Source organism: Furipterus horrens, unplaced genomic scaffold (assembly GCF_987537825.1).
Source record: "Furipterus horrens unplaced genomic scaffold, mFurHor1.1.pri manual_scaffold_11, whole genome shotgun sequence".
NCBI lineage: Eukaryota > Metazoa > Chordata > Mammalia > Chiroptera > Furipteridae > Furipterus > Furipterus horrens.
In genome coordinates, this window is record NW_028327181.1 from 61,369,397 (window position 1) to 61,385,098 (window position 15,702).

Consider the following 15,702-nt stretch of genomic DNA (forward strand, 5'->3'; position numbering starts at 1 on the left):
TCCTCTGGTGTCATCAGGCCTGGTTTTGCCTCTGGAAGATACCTGCTCCCCAGTCCTATGGGAACAGGGAGCCGGAAGGCACAGTGGTTATCAAATGGCCTAAGGTTGAAGACCCAAGATACCAGATTGTTTTTTCTACCCCATAGCTGGGCGCAAGCAGTTTGCCCGCCACGAGTGGGCCCAGAAGGCTGCGTACCTTTTGGGCTGCAGCCTGGAGGAGCTCTCCTCGTCCATCTTCAAGCACCAGCACAAGGGTGGCACCATGCAGCGCTCCACCTCTTTCCGCCAGGGCCCTGAGGAGAGCGGCCTGGGAGATGGTACAGGTACCCTGAGCCCCTTGGCTGGTGAATGTGATTGGGAAGCCTCATCCAGGGCTCACCACTGTCTCTGCTGTGGGGAGACTGCTGGGGCGAACAGAGCCTCCATCAGGGAGGAAGGAAGCCCCAATTCCCCCGCTGATTTGGCCTTGGGTAGGCAGGGAACATACCCAGGTGGGGATCCCAGGGAGCAGGAGATAGAGCTGACCCTCTTGCCCCACAGGCCCCAAACTGAGTGCACTGGAGTGCTTAGAGGGCATGGCATCTGGCCTTTACAGCGAGCTCTTCACCCTTCTTGTCTCTCTGGTGAACAGGTGAGTACCGAACAGGAGGGCCCGGGAGCTCTTTGGCTTCCTACCTTGACAAAAGACTTGACGCCTCTGTGCCTGTGTGATTGCTGAGGCAGAGCCATCTTCCACCAGCAGGGGGCTCACTGTCCTTGCAGGCCACAGCCTCCCCACCAGGGTCCTGGGCAAGAGCATGGCTTGGGGCAGGGCTGGGCTGCCTGGGCACTGGGGGCAGACCAGTGGGGCCTGTCCAGTGGTACTGCCCTAGCCAGCTCTGACCCAGGCTCTCCCTGTGAAGGGCGCTCAAGTCCAGCCAGCACTCACTCTGCTCTATGATGATTGTGGATACTCCGGGCTTCCAGAACCCCGAGCTGGGCGGGTCGGCCCGTGGGGCCTCCTTTGAGGAGCTGTGCCACAACTATGCCCAGGACCGGCTGCAGAGGCTCTTCCACGAGCGCACCTGTGTGCAGGAGCTGGAAAGATACAAGGAGGTACCACCTGCCTGGCCTCTGCCTGCCCACTCCTCCCTCCAAGACTCACCCTCTGACCTTGGCCACCTCAGGAAAGGCACCTTCCCTGATGGCTGCTCCTTCCTGGCTTTTACTTTCTGGTCATTTCTCTCTGCCTGTGCTTTCTGGACTAGGTGTCTTTTCCTGCCCAGGGTATTCTTACCTTGTGGAGAGTTTGCTCTCCAAGAAGCCAAAGATGCATTCAGGGTCCCTGGGAGCACTTCCTTGCCCACCTTTAAGGTGCCACCTAAGTCCTGTGATTGCCACTGTGCAGTTTCCACCTCCACGTGTTGGCCTGGCTTTCCCTGTCTCCCTGTCTCCTGATCTGTTAAGATGATGATTGATTATCTGGGGCCCCTTCATAAAAGGTTGTCCTGGATAGAATGAGATCTGGAAATCCTGCCTCATGTGGAATTGAGAGATATTGATCCTGGGAGGTTATTCATCAGGGATGAGAGAAGATTGAGGAGGAAAATGACATTGTCTTCAAGTGTTTCAAGGATGTGTATGAAATTGAACGGCTTACTCCACATAGCCTAATCAATGGATGTGAATAACAGAAATATGTGACTTAGCTCAGTATAAAAGGAGGTTAGAAGAATTTTGGTACAGAGGAGCCTTGGGACGTGGTGAGCATTTGTCACATGGGGTGCCGGAGGGGCGCTCCTGCATAGGACGGGAAGTCAGACTTGCGGACTCCAGTGTCCCCTCCTCGTCTGCTCATAGAGCAGCCCCACACATGGCCCTGTGCTCACTGCCACTCTGCCTTCCTTCCTAGGAGAACATTGAGCTGGCATTTGACGACTTGGAGCCAGCCACGGATGATTCTGTTGCTGTTGTGGACCAGGCCTCCCATCAGTCCCTGGTAGGCATGCCAGTGAGGCCCAGCTGGCCTCCTCTCCCCTTCCCTTTCCTCTCTCAGTGGAACCCACCCTAGCTGCTGCCAGTGGTGCCACTGGGGGCTGAGCGGGGACCCAGCAATCAGGCCCAGGCACAAGCACTTTAGAGCTCTGGACCCTGCCCCTCAGCCCCTCAGTCATTTGGGCCAGGAAGGTAGCACTTTCTTCTGCGCTGGTACAATGGAGAGCCTTGGCCCCTGGGTGTCTGAGCCAGACAGGAAGGTGTACCTTCTCTCTTACCAGCTGGGGCTTAGGCCCTGTCCTGTGACTGGCTGAGCCTCAGGTGCGTCTGCCAGGAGCCCTGCTGTCTTCTTCTAGGTGGCGAGGGCCTGGCTGGACCCAGACAACATAGTCATTCCCTCCCATTCTCCCCAAGAAGAGGACTGATGAAGGCTGGCAGAGTGGAGTAAGGAGGTAGCATTGTATCCAAACAAAGAAACAGTGCCCAGCTCCAGACACACCCTGAGGGGCATGGGGATATGAGCTCTTGCCCTTGGGGATGGGCTTTGTCACCCTTGGGACTAGTGAGTCTTACACACCTTGTTGCCTGGGGACTGGCTGGCCTGATGAGCACCTGGCACTTGGTGATTGTCTTCAATTAGGGAAGTTACATAAGGCATTTTATTAAAGAACTGACATTTTTGCTAAGCTGCTGATCTCCCTCCTCTGCTTTGAGTCCCGTCTCCCTCTCCCTCCTTGTCAAAAGGCCCTTTTGTGCTAACAAGGGAGTGGGGCCCTGGGGAGAGTAGAGAGTGAATGTCCCCCTGGGACAAGTGCTTAAAGTGCCCAAGACCCACATCGCCCCAGGGAAGCTGGCTCTTTTTCCTTTGACACCTGGGCTCCCTTGGTGGTCTCCCTCCAGCCTTTGCCATTTCCAGGAGGCATGAGGAAGTCAGTCCGTGTGGCTTAGGAGCGGCAGTGAGTCAGACAGTGAGTTTGGATGGAGCTTGGCCATCCTTTCCCTTCTTTGCTCTCCCTCTCCGATTGGCCTAGGCATCGTCGGGCAGTTACACCACTAGGGATGGGGTGAGCCTGCTACTCACCATCCAATGGCTTTATCACTCGTTCCTGCTGGCATCTCTAGCCACTTTGGGACCTGAGTTGCCCAGCAGTCCTTGGCCACTTCCTGGCAATCACACTGACTCCCTTGGGCAGCTGTAGGGAGGAGGTGTAGGCAGCTGGGGTCAAAGAGAGGGAAATGGCATTTCTCTTACTACTTTTGTCCTCCAGTCCCTAAAAACCAGGCCAGAATGGGGTTTGGGGAAGGCTCAGTCGTTCTTGCTTCAGGAAGACTTGGAAATTCCATAGAAAAGACACTTTCAGACCAGATGTGGCCACAGGCATAGTCTGTTTGGCTTACATGGGGTATTAGAAATTGGAATTCAACATTTCCATCTTCTCTTGAAACCCTAAAGGATTTATCAATGCTAGGCCAGTGTTCTTCCAGGAGAGCAGTTGGCTGCACTGAGGGGTGGCTGTTTCCATTAAATGGGAAACCTGGTGTCCAGTCAGCCTAGCTCTGCCCATTTGGACTTTCACATCCATTAAGTCACCTGTCTTTTTTTTTTTTTAAGTATATTTTATTGATTATGTTGTTACAATAGTCCCAATTTTTTTTCCCTTTGCTCTCCTCCACCCAGTACCCTCCTCCCTCCAGCAATCTCATCCCCTCTTAGTTCATGTCCATGGGTCATGCATGTAAATTCTTTGGCTTCACCCTTTCCTATATTATTCTTAACTTCTCCCTGTCTATTTTGTAGCAACCAATTATGCTTCTTAGTCCCTGCACCATTTCCCTATTTCTCCCCCTCCACCCTCCCAGCTGATAACCCTCCAAATGATCCCCATACCTATGATTCTGTTCCTATTCTGGTTTGCTTAGTTGGATTTTGTTTTTATTTTTTAGATTCAGTTTAGATAGTGGTGAGTTTGTTGTCATTTTAATGTTCATACTTCTGATCTTTTTCTTAAATAAGTTCCTTTAACATTTCATATAATAATGGCTTGGTGATGATGAACTCCTTTAGCTTTGCCTTGTCTGGGAAGCACTTTATCTACCCTTCCATTCTAAATGATACCTTTGCTGGATAGAGTAATCTTGGTTGATCTTAGTTGTAGGTCCTTGCTTTTCATCACCTTGACTACTTCTTGCCAGTCCCTTCTTGACTGCAAAGTTTCTTTTGAGAAATCAGCTGATTATCTTTTAGGCACCCCTTTCTAGGTAACACTCTGCTTTTCTCTTGCCGCTTTTAAAATTCTCTCTTTATCTTAAGCCTTTGGCATTTTAATTATGATGTGTCTTGGTGTGGTCCTTTTTGGGTCTAGCTTGTTTGGGACTCTGTGCTTCCTGGACTTGTATGTCTATTTCCTACACCAAATTTGGGAAGTTTTCCTTTATTATTTTTTTACATAAGCTTTCAATTTCTTGCTCTTCCTCGTCTCCTTCTGGCACCCCTGTGATTCGAATGTTGGCACGTTTAAAGTTATCCCAGAGTTTTGTAAGCCTCTCCTGATTTTTTTCAATTCTTGTTTCCTCATTCTGTACTAGTTGACTGTTTTTTCTTCCTTATGTTCGAAATCACTTATTTGAACCCTGGTTTTCTTCCCTTCATCATTGGTTTTGTGTGGATTTTCCTTCGTTTCATTTAGCATAGCCTTCACTTCTTCCCTTATGTGTTTGCTGTACTTAAGCATATCTGTCAAGCCTGTGAGCACCTTTATCACCAGTGTTTTGAACTCTGCATCTGTTAGGTTGGCTACCTCTTCATCACTTAGCTCTCCCACTGGAACCTTGATCCATTCCTTCTTTTGGGCCATACTTCTCTGTCTCCTCATCTTGACAGGCTCCTGTGTTTGTTTGCCTCTCTGTCTTAGGTAGAGCTGTTGTGCCTGTTACGTTGTAAGGGGAAGAACCTTAGGTATTCATCAGTATGGGCGACCCGTTTCACAACATTGTGGTGCTGTGGGGTGGGGGTCTGAAAGGGAACAATGCTGCTTGCTCAGCACTCCCCCCTTTTCCAGGCACTTCTCCCACTTCCCATATGGGATTGGTGCCTCTCTAGCTGCTGCCCTGGCCGTCGTTCCCAGAGTGGGTGGATTTGCAGATGTTCTGGGACCATGGGGGCCTCTAAACAAATGCACTCTGCTAAGAGACCAGCAGTTTCTTCCTCCACCCCAACCCCCACTTGTTTGCACAGTCAGAAGCAATAAGGCTTTATTTTCCCCGGTGCTGGAACCATGAGCTTTGTGGTCTGGTCTGGTTTGGGGAGCGCTCCCAAGGTGTCCCTCCTGACTTTTTAAAACGTGTGACTGCGCTTTCTGCTGACCTGCCGCTGCTGCTGCTCCTGCCACCACCACACTGCATCCTCTCCGCCCCAGCTCCGCCCCTCCTACCTGTCTGGATGAATATTTCTTCTTTATATCTTTGTTGAATTTCCATGCAGCTCGATTTTCTGGAACTTCTGGTTGTCTCTAGTTTTGAAGTAGTTATTTTCCTTCTTAGCTGTGTAGGGAGATGCAGCATGTCTGTCTAGGCTTCCATCTTGGCCAGAAGTCCTAAGTCACCTGTCCTAATGCTTTTCTCACTTGAGTTTTTGACTCTGCAGTGACCCCCTCCTGCAGTGCTCTGAACCCTCTCTGGGTGCTGCCCTGTCAGGGGGACCAGAGTTCACCCCATAGCTGTCACTTATTGACAATTTCTGCTAGGCTATGCACTATGCTCAGGGCCTCACAGACTTTTTATCTCCTTTAACCTGCCTGGGAGGTGATGCCTGGGAAGTATCTGCAGCACGGGGCTCTTGCTCGCTCCTCATGTTCTGCAAGAGAATGGGGATGGAGGAGAGTCTCTTGAGTGTGGGCATGGCTTAATAAGAAGGCTTCACAGTCTTTGGTGACTTTGGTCATGAGGCCTAGGAATCTTATTTTGCCATGGGCTTCTTTCTCTGATCTCTTTCTGTCCCCCTCTTTTTCCTGGCTGCCCACCTGCTCCACAAGGTGTCAGCAGTGAGCAGCGGGAGCTCCTCTGTGTGCAGTGTGTAGGTGTGCAGCATATTTATAGTGTGTGGTTAGGGACAGGGCGCTGGCTCCTTTCCCACAGCTCCACGTGACATGGTGGGATTGCTTTGCTTCTCCATAGGTCCGCTCATTGGCCCGCACAGACGAGGCAAGGGGCCTGCTATGGCTATTGGAAGAGGAGGCTCTGGTGCCAGGGGCCACTGAGGATGCCCTCCTAAAACGCCTTTTCTCCTACTATGGCCCCCAGGAAGGTGACAAAAAAGGTAGGTGGCACCCCTTAAGGGCAGCTCCTCTGCTTCCTCTCCAGGGAACCCACCTATATGGGTCCAGGTGGTACTGCCTAGAGGCTCCCTGAGTCCCTGGGCTTTTTGAGGCCTGCGCCCTGATGATCTGAATCTTCTCCCACCCTCAGGCCAAAGCCCCCTCCTGCGCAGCAGCAAACCACACCATTTTCTCCTGGGCCACAGCCATGGCACCAGCTGGGTGGAGTACAATGTGGCTGGCTGGCTGAGCTACACCAAGCAGAACCCTGCTTCCCAGAATGCCCCCCGGCTCCTGCAGGACTCCCAGAAGTAAGAATGCCACTCACTCTGCCCATGTCCCATTCCTCAGGGCCATTTTGGGCTCCCTGGTCTCAGAGGCCCCCACACCAGAAGGGTAGATAGCCACCACTTCCTAAGAGGCAAGGCTAGTTGGCCATGAGGGTATGGGGGTGGCCTCCTGGAGCAGAGGTGGGGATAGACATGGTTGGAAGGGCCTTTAGTTTTAAATTTAACTAACACCCCCACATTCTTCACAGAAGGCAGACGTAGCTTTAGAAATCTCTCAGCCATAGAATCCCTGTCATCCATTCATTTATTCAACAGATATTTACTGGGCACTACTCTGTGACAGCGAATAAAACACAAATCCCTTCCCTCACGGAGTTTACGTTCCAATGGGGGTGGGGACAGTAAATGCAATAGTAGATTATATCTTCTGTTAGATGTTGAGCTCTTTGGTCTCCTGCCACATGGGAACCCCTTCCTCACCGCTGCCCTCCCTAGTAGTAGAGAACACATTGCCCACTCTGTCCAATCCCTGGCTACCCCTTGGCTTCTGCCCACCCTGATTTTCTCTTGTCACTATTTAGAGATTTGTCTATAATTCCTTTGTAGGGTGTGGGGCATGTAGCCCTAGCCCAGATAACCCAGGCCCTTGGCCACAGTGGTGCGGGAGTTGTTTGGTTTCCTAGGAGCTTGGAGAAGGAATGGCCTCTACTGCTCCATGAATGTGACTTCTTTCCCTCCTTTCCCCTTCCACCTCTGGCAGAAAAATCATCAGCAACCTGTTTCTGGGCCGGGCGGGCGGTGCCACAGTGCTCTCAGGCTCTATTGCGGGCCTGGAGGGCGGCTCACAGCTAGCGCTGCGCCGGGCCACCAGCATGCGGAAGACCTTCACCACGGGCATGGCAGCTGTCAAGAAGAAGTCGCTGTGCATCCAGATTAAGCTGCAGGTGGTGAGTCTGCCAGCCTAGGCCATGGTGTCCTTTCTTACCCCAGCAGGTAGCCTGGGCAGTCTGGGTACGCTCAGGTCACCCAGTGCCCACTCAACATCCCACTTTGACTTGATTGCTGCCAGTGAGGTCCCCTTTTCAGTGCTGCTGAGAGACAACTCAGGCCTTCTAAGGTCAGGGTTATCCAACCTTAGAGTATTCTGGCCAGTGATGGGACCCCTGCTATCCTGCAAGGAGTGGAGATGCTGGTACCACCAGGTCCTCCTCTCTCAGGCACGGGCTGGGCCGTCAGAGTCCACTGAGGGCCGTCCCTTCCCCTTTGGCAGGATGCCCTCATTGACACCATCAAGAAGTCAAAGCTGCATTTCGTGCACTGCTTGCTGCCCATGGCAGAGGGCTGGGCCGGGGAGCCCCGTTCTGCCTCCTCCCGCCGAGTCAGCAGCAGCAGCGAGCTGGACCTGCCTTCGGGAGACCACTGCGAGACTGGGCTCCTGCAGCTGGACGTGCCCCTGCTCCGCGCCCAGCTTCGAGGCTCCCGCCTGCTTGATGCCATGCGCATGTACCGCCAAGGTGGGGCCTCCTTCCCTCTCAGCTGCTGCTTTTCTTTTCTGCAGCTGCCCCTCCCCGTCTCAGGCGGGCTCATAGACGAGAGGCACCCTGCTCCCCTCCTGTCTCCGACCAGCCCTCCATCTCTCTTCTGCTCCAGGGCCTGCCCTGTGGGGTCTCTTCTCACCTCTCCAGCCCAGCCTTTCCTTTCTCTTTTTCTTTCCATTCTGCTGACTTTTCTCTTCCTCCTCTCCCTTCCACAGTCCAGCCCACTTCCTCCCCCTGCCCGCCCTGCCCCGCATGCCCTGCTCCTGGAGCTCCCTCCTTTCCCCTTCCCTGGTCTGGATGAGTCAGCTCTGCCCACAGCAGTGGGTGCCCCTGTGGGGCCATCTGCCCCGGAGGTAACCGCCTCCAAGAGCAGGCAGGTGGCTGGGCTGGCCCCCCAGGGAGAAATGAAGCGCCAAATCTTTCTGCAGTACTTACGTTTCCCAGAAAGTTCAAACAAACCCTTTTTATGGACCCATCAGAAGGAGGGGACAGAGAGGGTGAGTAGTAATAGTAGTTACCGTCTTCAGAGCATTTACGGTACACCAGGCACCATTCTCACACAACACACAACACACAACAACTCATTTAATCCTCGCAACAACCTCATGGGAAGTAGGTCCTATTACCATCCCCAGAAGAGGAGACCAAGGCTCAGAGAGATGAAGTGTGAACAACTTGTCCAAAGCCACACAGCTCATAAGTGGCAGAGTAGGATTGGACCCAGGCAGACCAGCTTCCCAGTTCATGCCTCTCTTTGTTTGCCTGAAAAGTTATGAATTTGCCAGGTTTCTGCCCTTTTTTTCCTTAGCTAGGAGAGCAGGCAAGCAGCCCACCCCCTCACCCCCAGCCAGGTCCCCTTAAGAAATCCCCACTGGCGCTGCCACTTTTCCTCAGCAGCCAAGCCAGGAAACAGGCTCCCTGCTCTACTCTAAATAAATCATCGATCTGTCCCCACGTCTTGATATGGAGTTGGTGTTTATTATTTCAAAACCAGATTGTTACCGCTCTGAACAAAAATCAATGTGCTTTACTCAAACAAGCAGATCGATGAGGCCGGCAGCAGAAGCGCCCCCCCGCCCCAGCCCCCAGCCACCATCGATAGCGCTGATGATTAATTAAGATGCCAGGCGTCTGGACCTGCTATCCCGGCCCATCAATTTAATTGCTATTCAGATACAATCAATAGCTCACTTTGTCTTGGCCCCTCAGCGGCCCCCGCCTCCTGTTTCAATTATCAGGCACATGCATCAGCCTCATCTCCCAGTTGGAGGGTTTCCCAGAGCTAGCTAGGCCGGCATAGTGGAGAGCCCCCGACTGGCTGTCAGGGTTTTGGGTTTGGAGTCCAGTTCTGTTTCCAGCCACAGCCTTTGTGACCTTGAGCAATCAGTCGCTCCACCTCTCAGGCCTCAGTTTCCATGTCTGGAAGATGAACTGTATCTGTTTTAAGACCCTTGTTTGGTTTGAAATTCTGTGATTCTGTTGGAGCGGGGTTCTTGGTCCTCTATTGTGGGCTCTGGTGTCCTCAGGTGACTCGGGGAACCTTCCCACTGGCCACCATCCTGACCTTGATTCAAACCAGAAGCCATGTCACCCTTGCCCTGATCGAAAGCCCAGACAGTAAGGGGATCTCTTTTAGAGGCAGCACTCTTTAGGGAAAGAGACTCTGCAAATCTTTTTGGTCACATGGCCTAGGGCTCAAAGATAGAATGAGGGTGGGAAGGGAGCCCTTTCCGATGTCCTGCTTCAGTTGACTGAGGAAAAGAAGGGAACATTTTAATTGAACAGCTACCAAGTGAGCCAGGCTTTTACATATTTTCTAATTTAAGGTCCATGACTACTGTGCCCCATTTACAGGTGAGGAAACCGGGGTTCAGTGAGTTCTAGTGACCCATTCAAGGTCACATGACACTAGGAACCAGGGCCCGGGTTCCACCCCCAAGCTCACGCACTTTCCCGCTCAGCTACTCTCTGATGCCCCCTTTTTTTCTTATTAAGTCCTCAGGATGTTGGTCTCTCTCGGTTACGACGGAATCATGGGTTGGAGGTCATCCAGGCTTTCTTCTCCACCGCATTCCTTCCAAGCAGTCAGCCACCCTCCATTGGCACCCTCACTGACAAGGAACTTGCTTCCTTCTAAAAAATCCTGTCCCCTTTTAAACCTTGTAATTCCACTGTGGGGCAGCCCTACATGTCCTGTCGGCAGCTTCCCGTCTCCTCTCCCTTGCCCCTTCCTCCTTCCTGTCTGATTTCCTCTCCTGGGCCTGCCTCCACCGCAGGTTCCCCTCCCCCAGCCATCTCCTCCCCTCTGGAGCTCTCCCCGCAGCCACAGGGCACTGGTGGCTGTTGGGGAGTATGGGAACAGAGCAGGTGCTGACAGACCTGGCCCTGGGCTGCTCTCTCTCTAGGTTACCCTGACCACATGGTATTTTCTGAGTTCCGTCGCCGCTTTGATGTCCTGGCCCCTCACCTGACCAAGAAACATGGACGCAACTACATTGTAGTGGATGAAAGGCGGGTAGGTCTGGGCCCCAGAGCCCCACCAGACCCCATTTTCTCTGCTCAGACCCCTCTGAGCAGCTGCCCTTCCTTTCCCAGGGAGAGGGGGGCTGGCCCTTGCTCAGCTCCTGGTGTTGGCCCTTCAGGGTCAGGACAAGGCCGTGTGGCCACCAAGCTGTGGCAGTGGGGAGAAGGCAGCCCCGGGAATGGACTGCAGGAATCTGAGAAGAACTACACTCCTTGGAGGCTCAAAGTGGGGTGTCTGCTCTCTGGTGAGCCAGACAGCCCTCCAAGAGCCTCCCAGGTGGCAGGTTAGAACTAATGTTTCAGTGGGCTACTGGTAGCAGCAGGGCCCCTCAGCATTGCCCTCCACATCAGGGGCTAGTTCCTGCAGAGGAAGCTGTGGCAGGCTGAGCCTGAGGCTGCTGGGCCCCTCCTCAGCCCAGATGCTGAATTCCTGGCTGCTGAAGGGGATGTCTCCCTGCCGTTCTAGGCTGCCACCTTGACCCCCAGAGGCAGCTCCTCAGACAGCCAGAGGGCTCCTTGAGGAGAGTAATCCTCCTTCACTGTGCTCTGGCCATAGGCACCCGGCCTGATTCAGAAAGTGTCTCAGACCTCAGCATGGCTTCCCTAAAAGGGAGGTGACTCCCCAGAATGAGCAGAAAGCCCCCTCCACTTGTTCCCTGAGTCACACACAGACCCACATTCGTGGAGGCCTCAGAACCTTCTCTTCATTCTCGCCATCCAGGACCTGCCAGTGTCCTCAGCAATCTTGGTGTGACTAGATTACCTGCCCCACACCCCCTTCTCTCTGACCCTTGACCTTCATTCCAGCCTCCCACTCATGGCTACACCCAGCACCTTGTCATTCCTGGGAATGCTCCGCCTCTGAGATCTTGAATTCCAGTGTGGTCTTCTCTGACCTCAGCCTCCCTCCTATGCACCTCACTCCTCTTCCTCTCAGACACCTGCTCTTTGCCTCCATTGAGACCTCTCATTTCTGGATGCCACTCCATTTTCTCTACTGCGTCCATTCCTTTCTGACTTTACTCCTTTTCTGCTCAGCCTCAAAGCCATGGTCTAACCCTCTGGTCACTCAGCCTTCATCACCATCCTCAGCTCTTCCAAGCCTCCCCTAGCACCTGCCTGCCCAACCCCACCCTGCAGGGCCAACCTTTGGGCCTCTGCATTCCTCAGTAGGGGGCTCCCAAGTTGCTGTAGAAGAAAAAGATATAATCATGTGGACTTGAATTCCTACAGCTTTATGGTGTCCAGCCCCAGCTGGGCCCTTGGGGTAGCCGGGCAAGTTTTTCATGTGGCCCATCCTTACATGGCCCCAGTTCTAAGCTCCCTCCCTGATACTCCAATTCTCCACCTCGCTCTTCAAATACTCCCCAGCCATGCTTTCCCAGGTCTCCTTCCCAGCAGTTGGCCTTGCCTCTGAACACTAATAAAATCGAGGCTCCAACTGCCTCCTCTGTCTTCTGTGCATACACTGCTCTTCAGGCACCTCCTTCCTCCTGTTTGGGTGGGAGAAGCATCCCTCCCCTCGTTCAATCCCTTCCTCCCGTGCTTCAGAACCCATTTTCTTTGGTCTCCCTGGAAACCTGCTCCACTGGTGGTAACTCTTCTCTCCTGTTCCTTCAGCTTCTCCTCTGCAGGCTCTTCTCTCCCAGTGAAGAAACATCCTACAGACGTTGCTCTCGGAAGGGAGCCTTTTGTTAACCCTCTCTCATGCCGAACTATTGTCTGTCTCTTGCCTGCCCTGTACCTTCAACACTTAATCTCATCTTGCTTCCCCCGACCTCGCCACCATTCACTCCTCCCCCCACAGCACCTAGTTCCTGTCCCTGACCCCTTGGGATTGGTCTTCTTGTCTCTTCCTGCACTTCATGTTACCAGAGCTAAGGGGCACTTTTCTGTGCTTCTTCGCAACACTTGACTCTGTCGACAACTCTGTTCTTTTTGAAGCATTCTCTGCTACTACTCCTGCCTTTCCTCTTGTCTCTCTATTCTTTCTTTCTCAGAACTTCTGAGCTTTCCTTCTTCCACTGGCCCCTGAAATAAAGGTCTCGCTCTTCTTTAAGACTCTCTCCTTGGCCAAATATGTTTTCTATTCTGCACTGTCTTCCAGGACTTCATTCACACCCATCACTTCAATTACCGCATATGTATCGATGACTCCCAAATCAATAGTTATAGCCCAGGCCTGTCTCCTGAACTCCAGCTTATTTCTGGACTTCTCTCCCAGTATACCTAATAGCAGCACCTCAAACTCAGCACGTTCAACCAAACTGATTACATCTTCTCTCAAACCTACTCTTTTCTCTTGTATTCTCTACCTTGGAGAATGGCACCATTACCTATTTAGTTACATAAGTCAGAAATCTCAGTGCGTCCCTAGGTTCCTTCCTCTCAGCTACCGCTCCCCAATACCTGGCAGGGCTCTTATCTCCTTAACATCTTCCTCCTCTCTTCCCTTTGGGTCAGGCTCTGGCCTTCTCTCCTGTGGATTATTGCAGTAGCTGCCCAAAGGGGTTTCCATTCATCCTCTGCCCTTCTACTGGTGATGCCTCTGTAGAATGCAAATCTAATCAAATCTGACCAGGTCCCTAACTGAAAGAACCCTCCAGGGGCTCTCGTATCACACACATTGATGGTACTTTGGCTACTGCCCACCTCCCTAATTGCACCTTAACTGCCCCCACTTCACTCTAAGTTATGCTCATTCTGCTATCTTGTGCTTCCGTGCCTTTGCTCATGCTAGTCCCTCTGCCAGACATGCCCTCCCTCCTACTTTGTCTGGCTAATTCTTACTTGTATCTAAAGCCTCAGCACAATCAACACCTCCTCCAGGTCCCTTGGCTGACTTAGATGCCTCCTGGTCTACGTACCTGACTAATGCACTTGTCCCACAACACCCAAAGGTGGCTTGTTCCTGTTGTGGTCATCCGTATATCCCCAGACGCACGCGCAGTGCCAGGCCCTGCAGAAGCCCACCGGAAGTGCTTAGTGCACAGATGAGGGGCTGAGTGAAGGGCGGGGAAGGACTGAGTGACTGGGCGAAGCCCTGCGCAGAGGCGGGCAGTCCCTGGGCGGGCGCCCTGACAGAGACCCCTGTCTGCAGGCGGTGGAAGAGCTGCTGGAGTCCTTGGACCTGGAGCGGAGCAGCTGCTGCCTGGGCCTGAGCCGGGTGAGTGGTCCCCGCGGGAATGCAGTCCGGCCCTCACTCTAGTTGCGTTTGTCCCCCACCGCCCTCCCTGCTCAGTCCAGCTTCAGGAGTCTCCTGGTGCCCCTTCTGAGTCTTGCCCCCACCAGTCCCCTTACAGCCCTCACCCACCCAGCCAGCCGCTCTGAGGCTGTCCTTCCTCTCAGGCTGCCCTCATTAGGGCTGAGGGCCAGGAACTTAGAAATTCCAGCTGCAGCAGACCTGATTTTTCCCTCCCTCTGAATAACTGGCTCATTCAGTGCCGTGAACACCTTGTGATATCAGGAAGGGAGTGGGTTGGAAGGTGGCCCTGAGCTTGGCCTGGGTCCTGGGGTAGGGAGTGGCGAGGACAGACGAGGGGATGTTTGGAGGAGTCAGGACGGCAGCAGGCAGAGCACTCCAGAGGGCAGAGCCCCCTTTGGCCAGTTGCCTAGGGCTCTCAGGGTCCCAGAAGGGCAAGCAGGACAGATGAGGCAGTGCTGCCGCCACCTGCCCACGGGCCAAATTCCTCATCCGAATGGAACGTGGTGCATAAAAGGCAGGCACGCCCGGCCCCGGGTGCCAGTCTGCCACACCGCTCCATGCAGAAGGGTCAGCTGAGCGTGCCTCCCGTGGGCTGGGAAGCCCGGCGTGCTCCTCTCTCCTGAGACCGGGAGGCTTGACCAGCAGCATCCACGTATGTGCTCCGAGGGCTGCAGCGGGAGGGTAAGCAGCTGGGAGCCAGACAGAGGGTTCTGGACCTGTGGTCCCAGCAGACAGGGAAGAATTTCACGACCCAGTGCCTGGGGAGTGTGAGGTGGAAGAGGATGCCCCCCAAAAGCCTTAAGTATTGCTTGTCCACTGTTCTCTCTGTTCTGCACCCTGAGTTACATTCTTGGTTTCTCCTGCCCCTTTCCCCACTGGGAATCCTTTCCTGTCTCCTCGCTGTATCTTTGTCTCTGCTGTCCCTGGTTTTCCCTTGTCGTTTTGGTCCTGGCAGTTCCTGCTGGTCTCTATTACTCTTTCTTTCCTTGGTCTCTGTGTCTTCTGCATCCCACCCTTTCTGAGTCGTTTTTCTGGTTTTGGTTTCTGCTATTTGGCTCACCTCCTCTCTCTCCCCTTCCCCAACTGCCTCCAAGCTCGGGGACTGCCAGCTCCCCTGGGAATCCTGCAGTCAGAGATTTCACTTCAGCGTCTTGGTCTCTCCTGAGTGGCTCCTGCCCCTCTGGCAGGCTGAGCTGCTGCTGGCTGGCACTGGGGTGGTACCTCCTGAGAGGCATGTCTCGGGCAGGAGAGGGCCTGTACAGGCTGGTCCTCTTCCCAGCTGCCATCTCAGTCCCTCTGCATCATTTCTGTGCCTGGCTGCAGCAGGTGAGCCCCAGGGCCCTCTCCCACTCAGGGCAGAATTAGGGACACGGGCTGATGTTTGCCCACATCTGATTTAGAAGAGAAGCTTCAGGCCTTCTAGGCTGTGGTTAGCACTGGGAGGTGAGTGAGGATTCCCTGTTTATCCCATTGCTTCAAAGTATGGAGGGTGGGGTGGGGGAGTCTCAATCTGAGCCCACAGGACCTTGCGGGTTTAGGCAAGGAGTCTGGGGATCTGAGAGCCTCCTGTTATTATATGTAAAACTTGTATGGATGGGTATGTTGGGGAGGAGGTGGCCCTGAGCCTTCACCTAATACTCAAAAGAACCTCACAAATATACAGCTGTTCAAGACAGGTTTGAGGCTCACTGCCCTCGCCTCTGAACCATCTCTGCTTCTCATGCATTTCTGGGCCATTATCTGTCCTTCATCTGGCACCTCATGCTTCTGCCCTAGTCGGACAACTATGCCTGCTGATGACTAGCACAGGGGACTTGGCTATTCCTTGGCTGCTGGCAGAATCACAGCCTCACACATTG

The 15,702-nt window shown here is 53.5% G+C and overlaps 1 protein-coding gene across 1 annotated transcript in view; it reads left to right on the forward strand.

The window, feature by feature from the left end:
* MYO18A (myosin XVIIIA) overlaps nucleotides 1–15,702 on the forward strand; it is a 92,870-nt gene that overhangs the window by 52,128 nt on the left and 25,040 nt on the right. Inside the window, exons 13-22 of the mRNA XM_090257655.1 lie at nucleotides 147–323; nucleotides 541–631; nucleotides 903–1,095; nucleotides 1,892–1,978; nucleotides 6,148–6,289; nucleotides 6,439–6,598; nucleotides 7,338–7,524; nucleotides 7,848–8,091; nucleotides 10,521–10,630; nucleotides 13,739–13,804. Of these exons, the coding sequence (XP_090113781.1) occupies nucleotides 147–323; nucleotides 541–631; nucleotides 903–1,095; nucleotides 1,892–1,978; nucleotides 6,148–6,289; nucleotides 6,439–6,598; nucleotides 7,338–7,524; nucleotides 7,848–8,091; nucleotides 10,521–10,630; nucleotides 13,739–13,804 (1,457 nt within the window). The remainder of the gene's footprint in view (nucleotides 1–146; nucleotides 324–540; nucleotides 632–902; nucleotides 1,096–1,891; nucleotides 1,979–6,147; nucleotides 6,290–6,438; nucleotides 6,599–7,337; nucleotides 7,525–7,847; nucleotides 8,092–10,520; nucleotides 10,631–13,738; nucleotides 13,805–15,702) is intronic.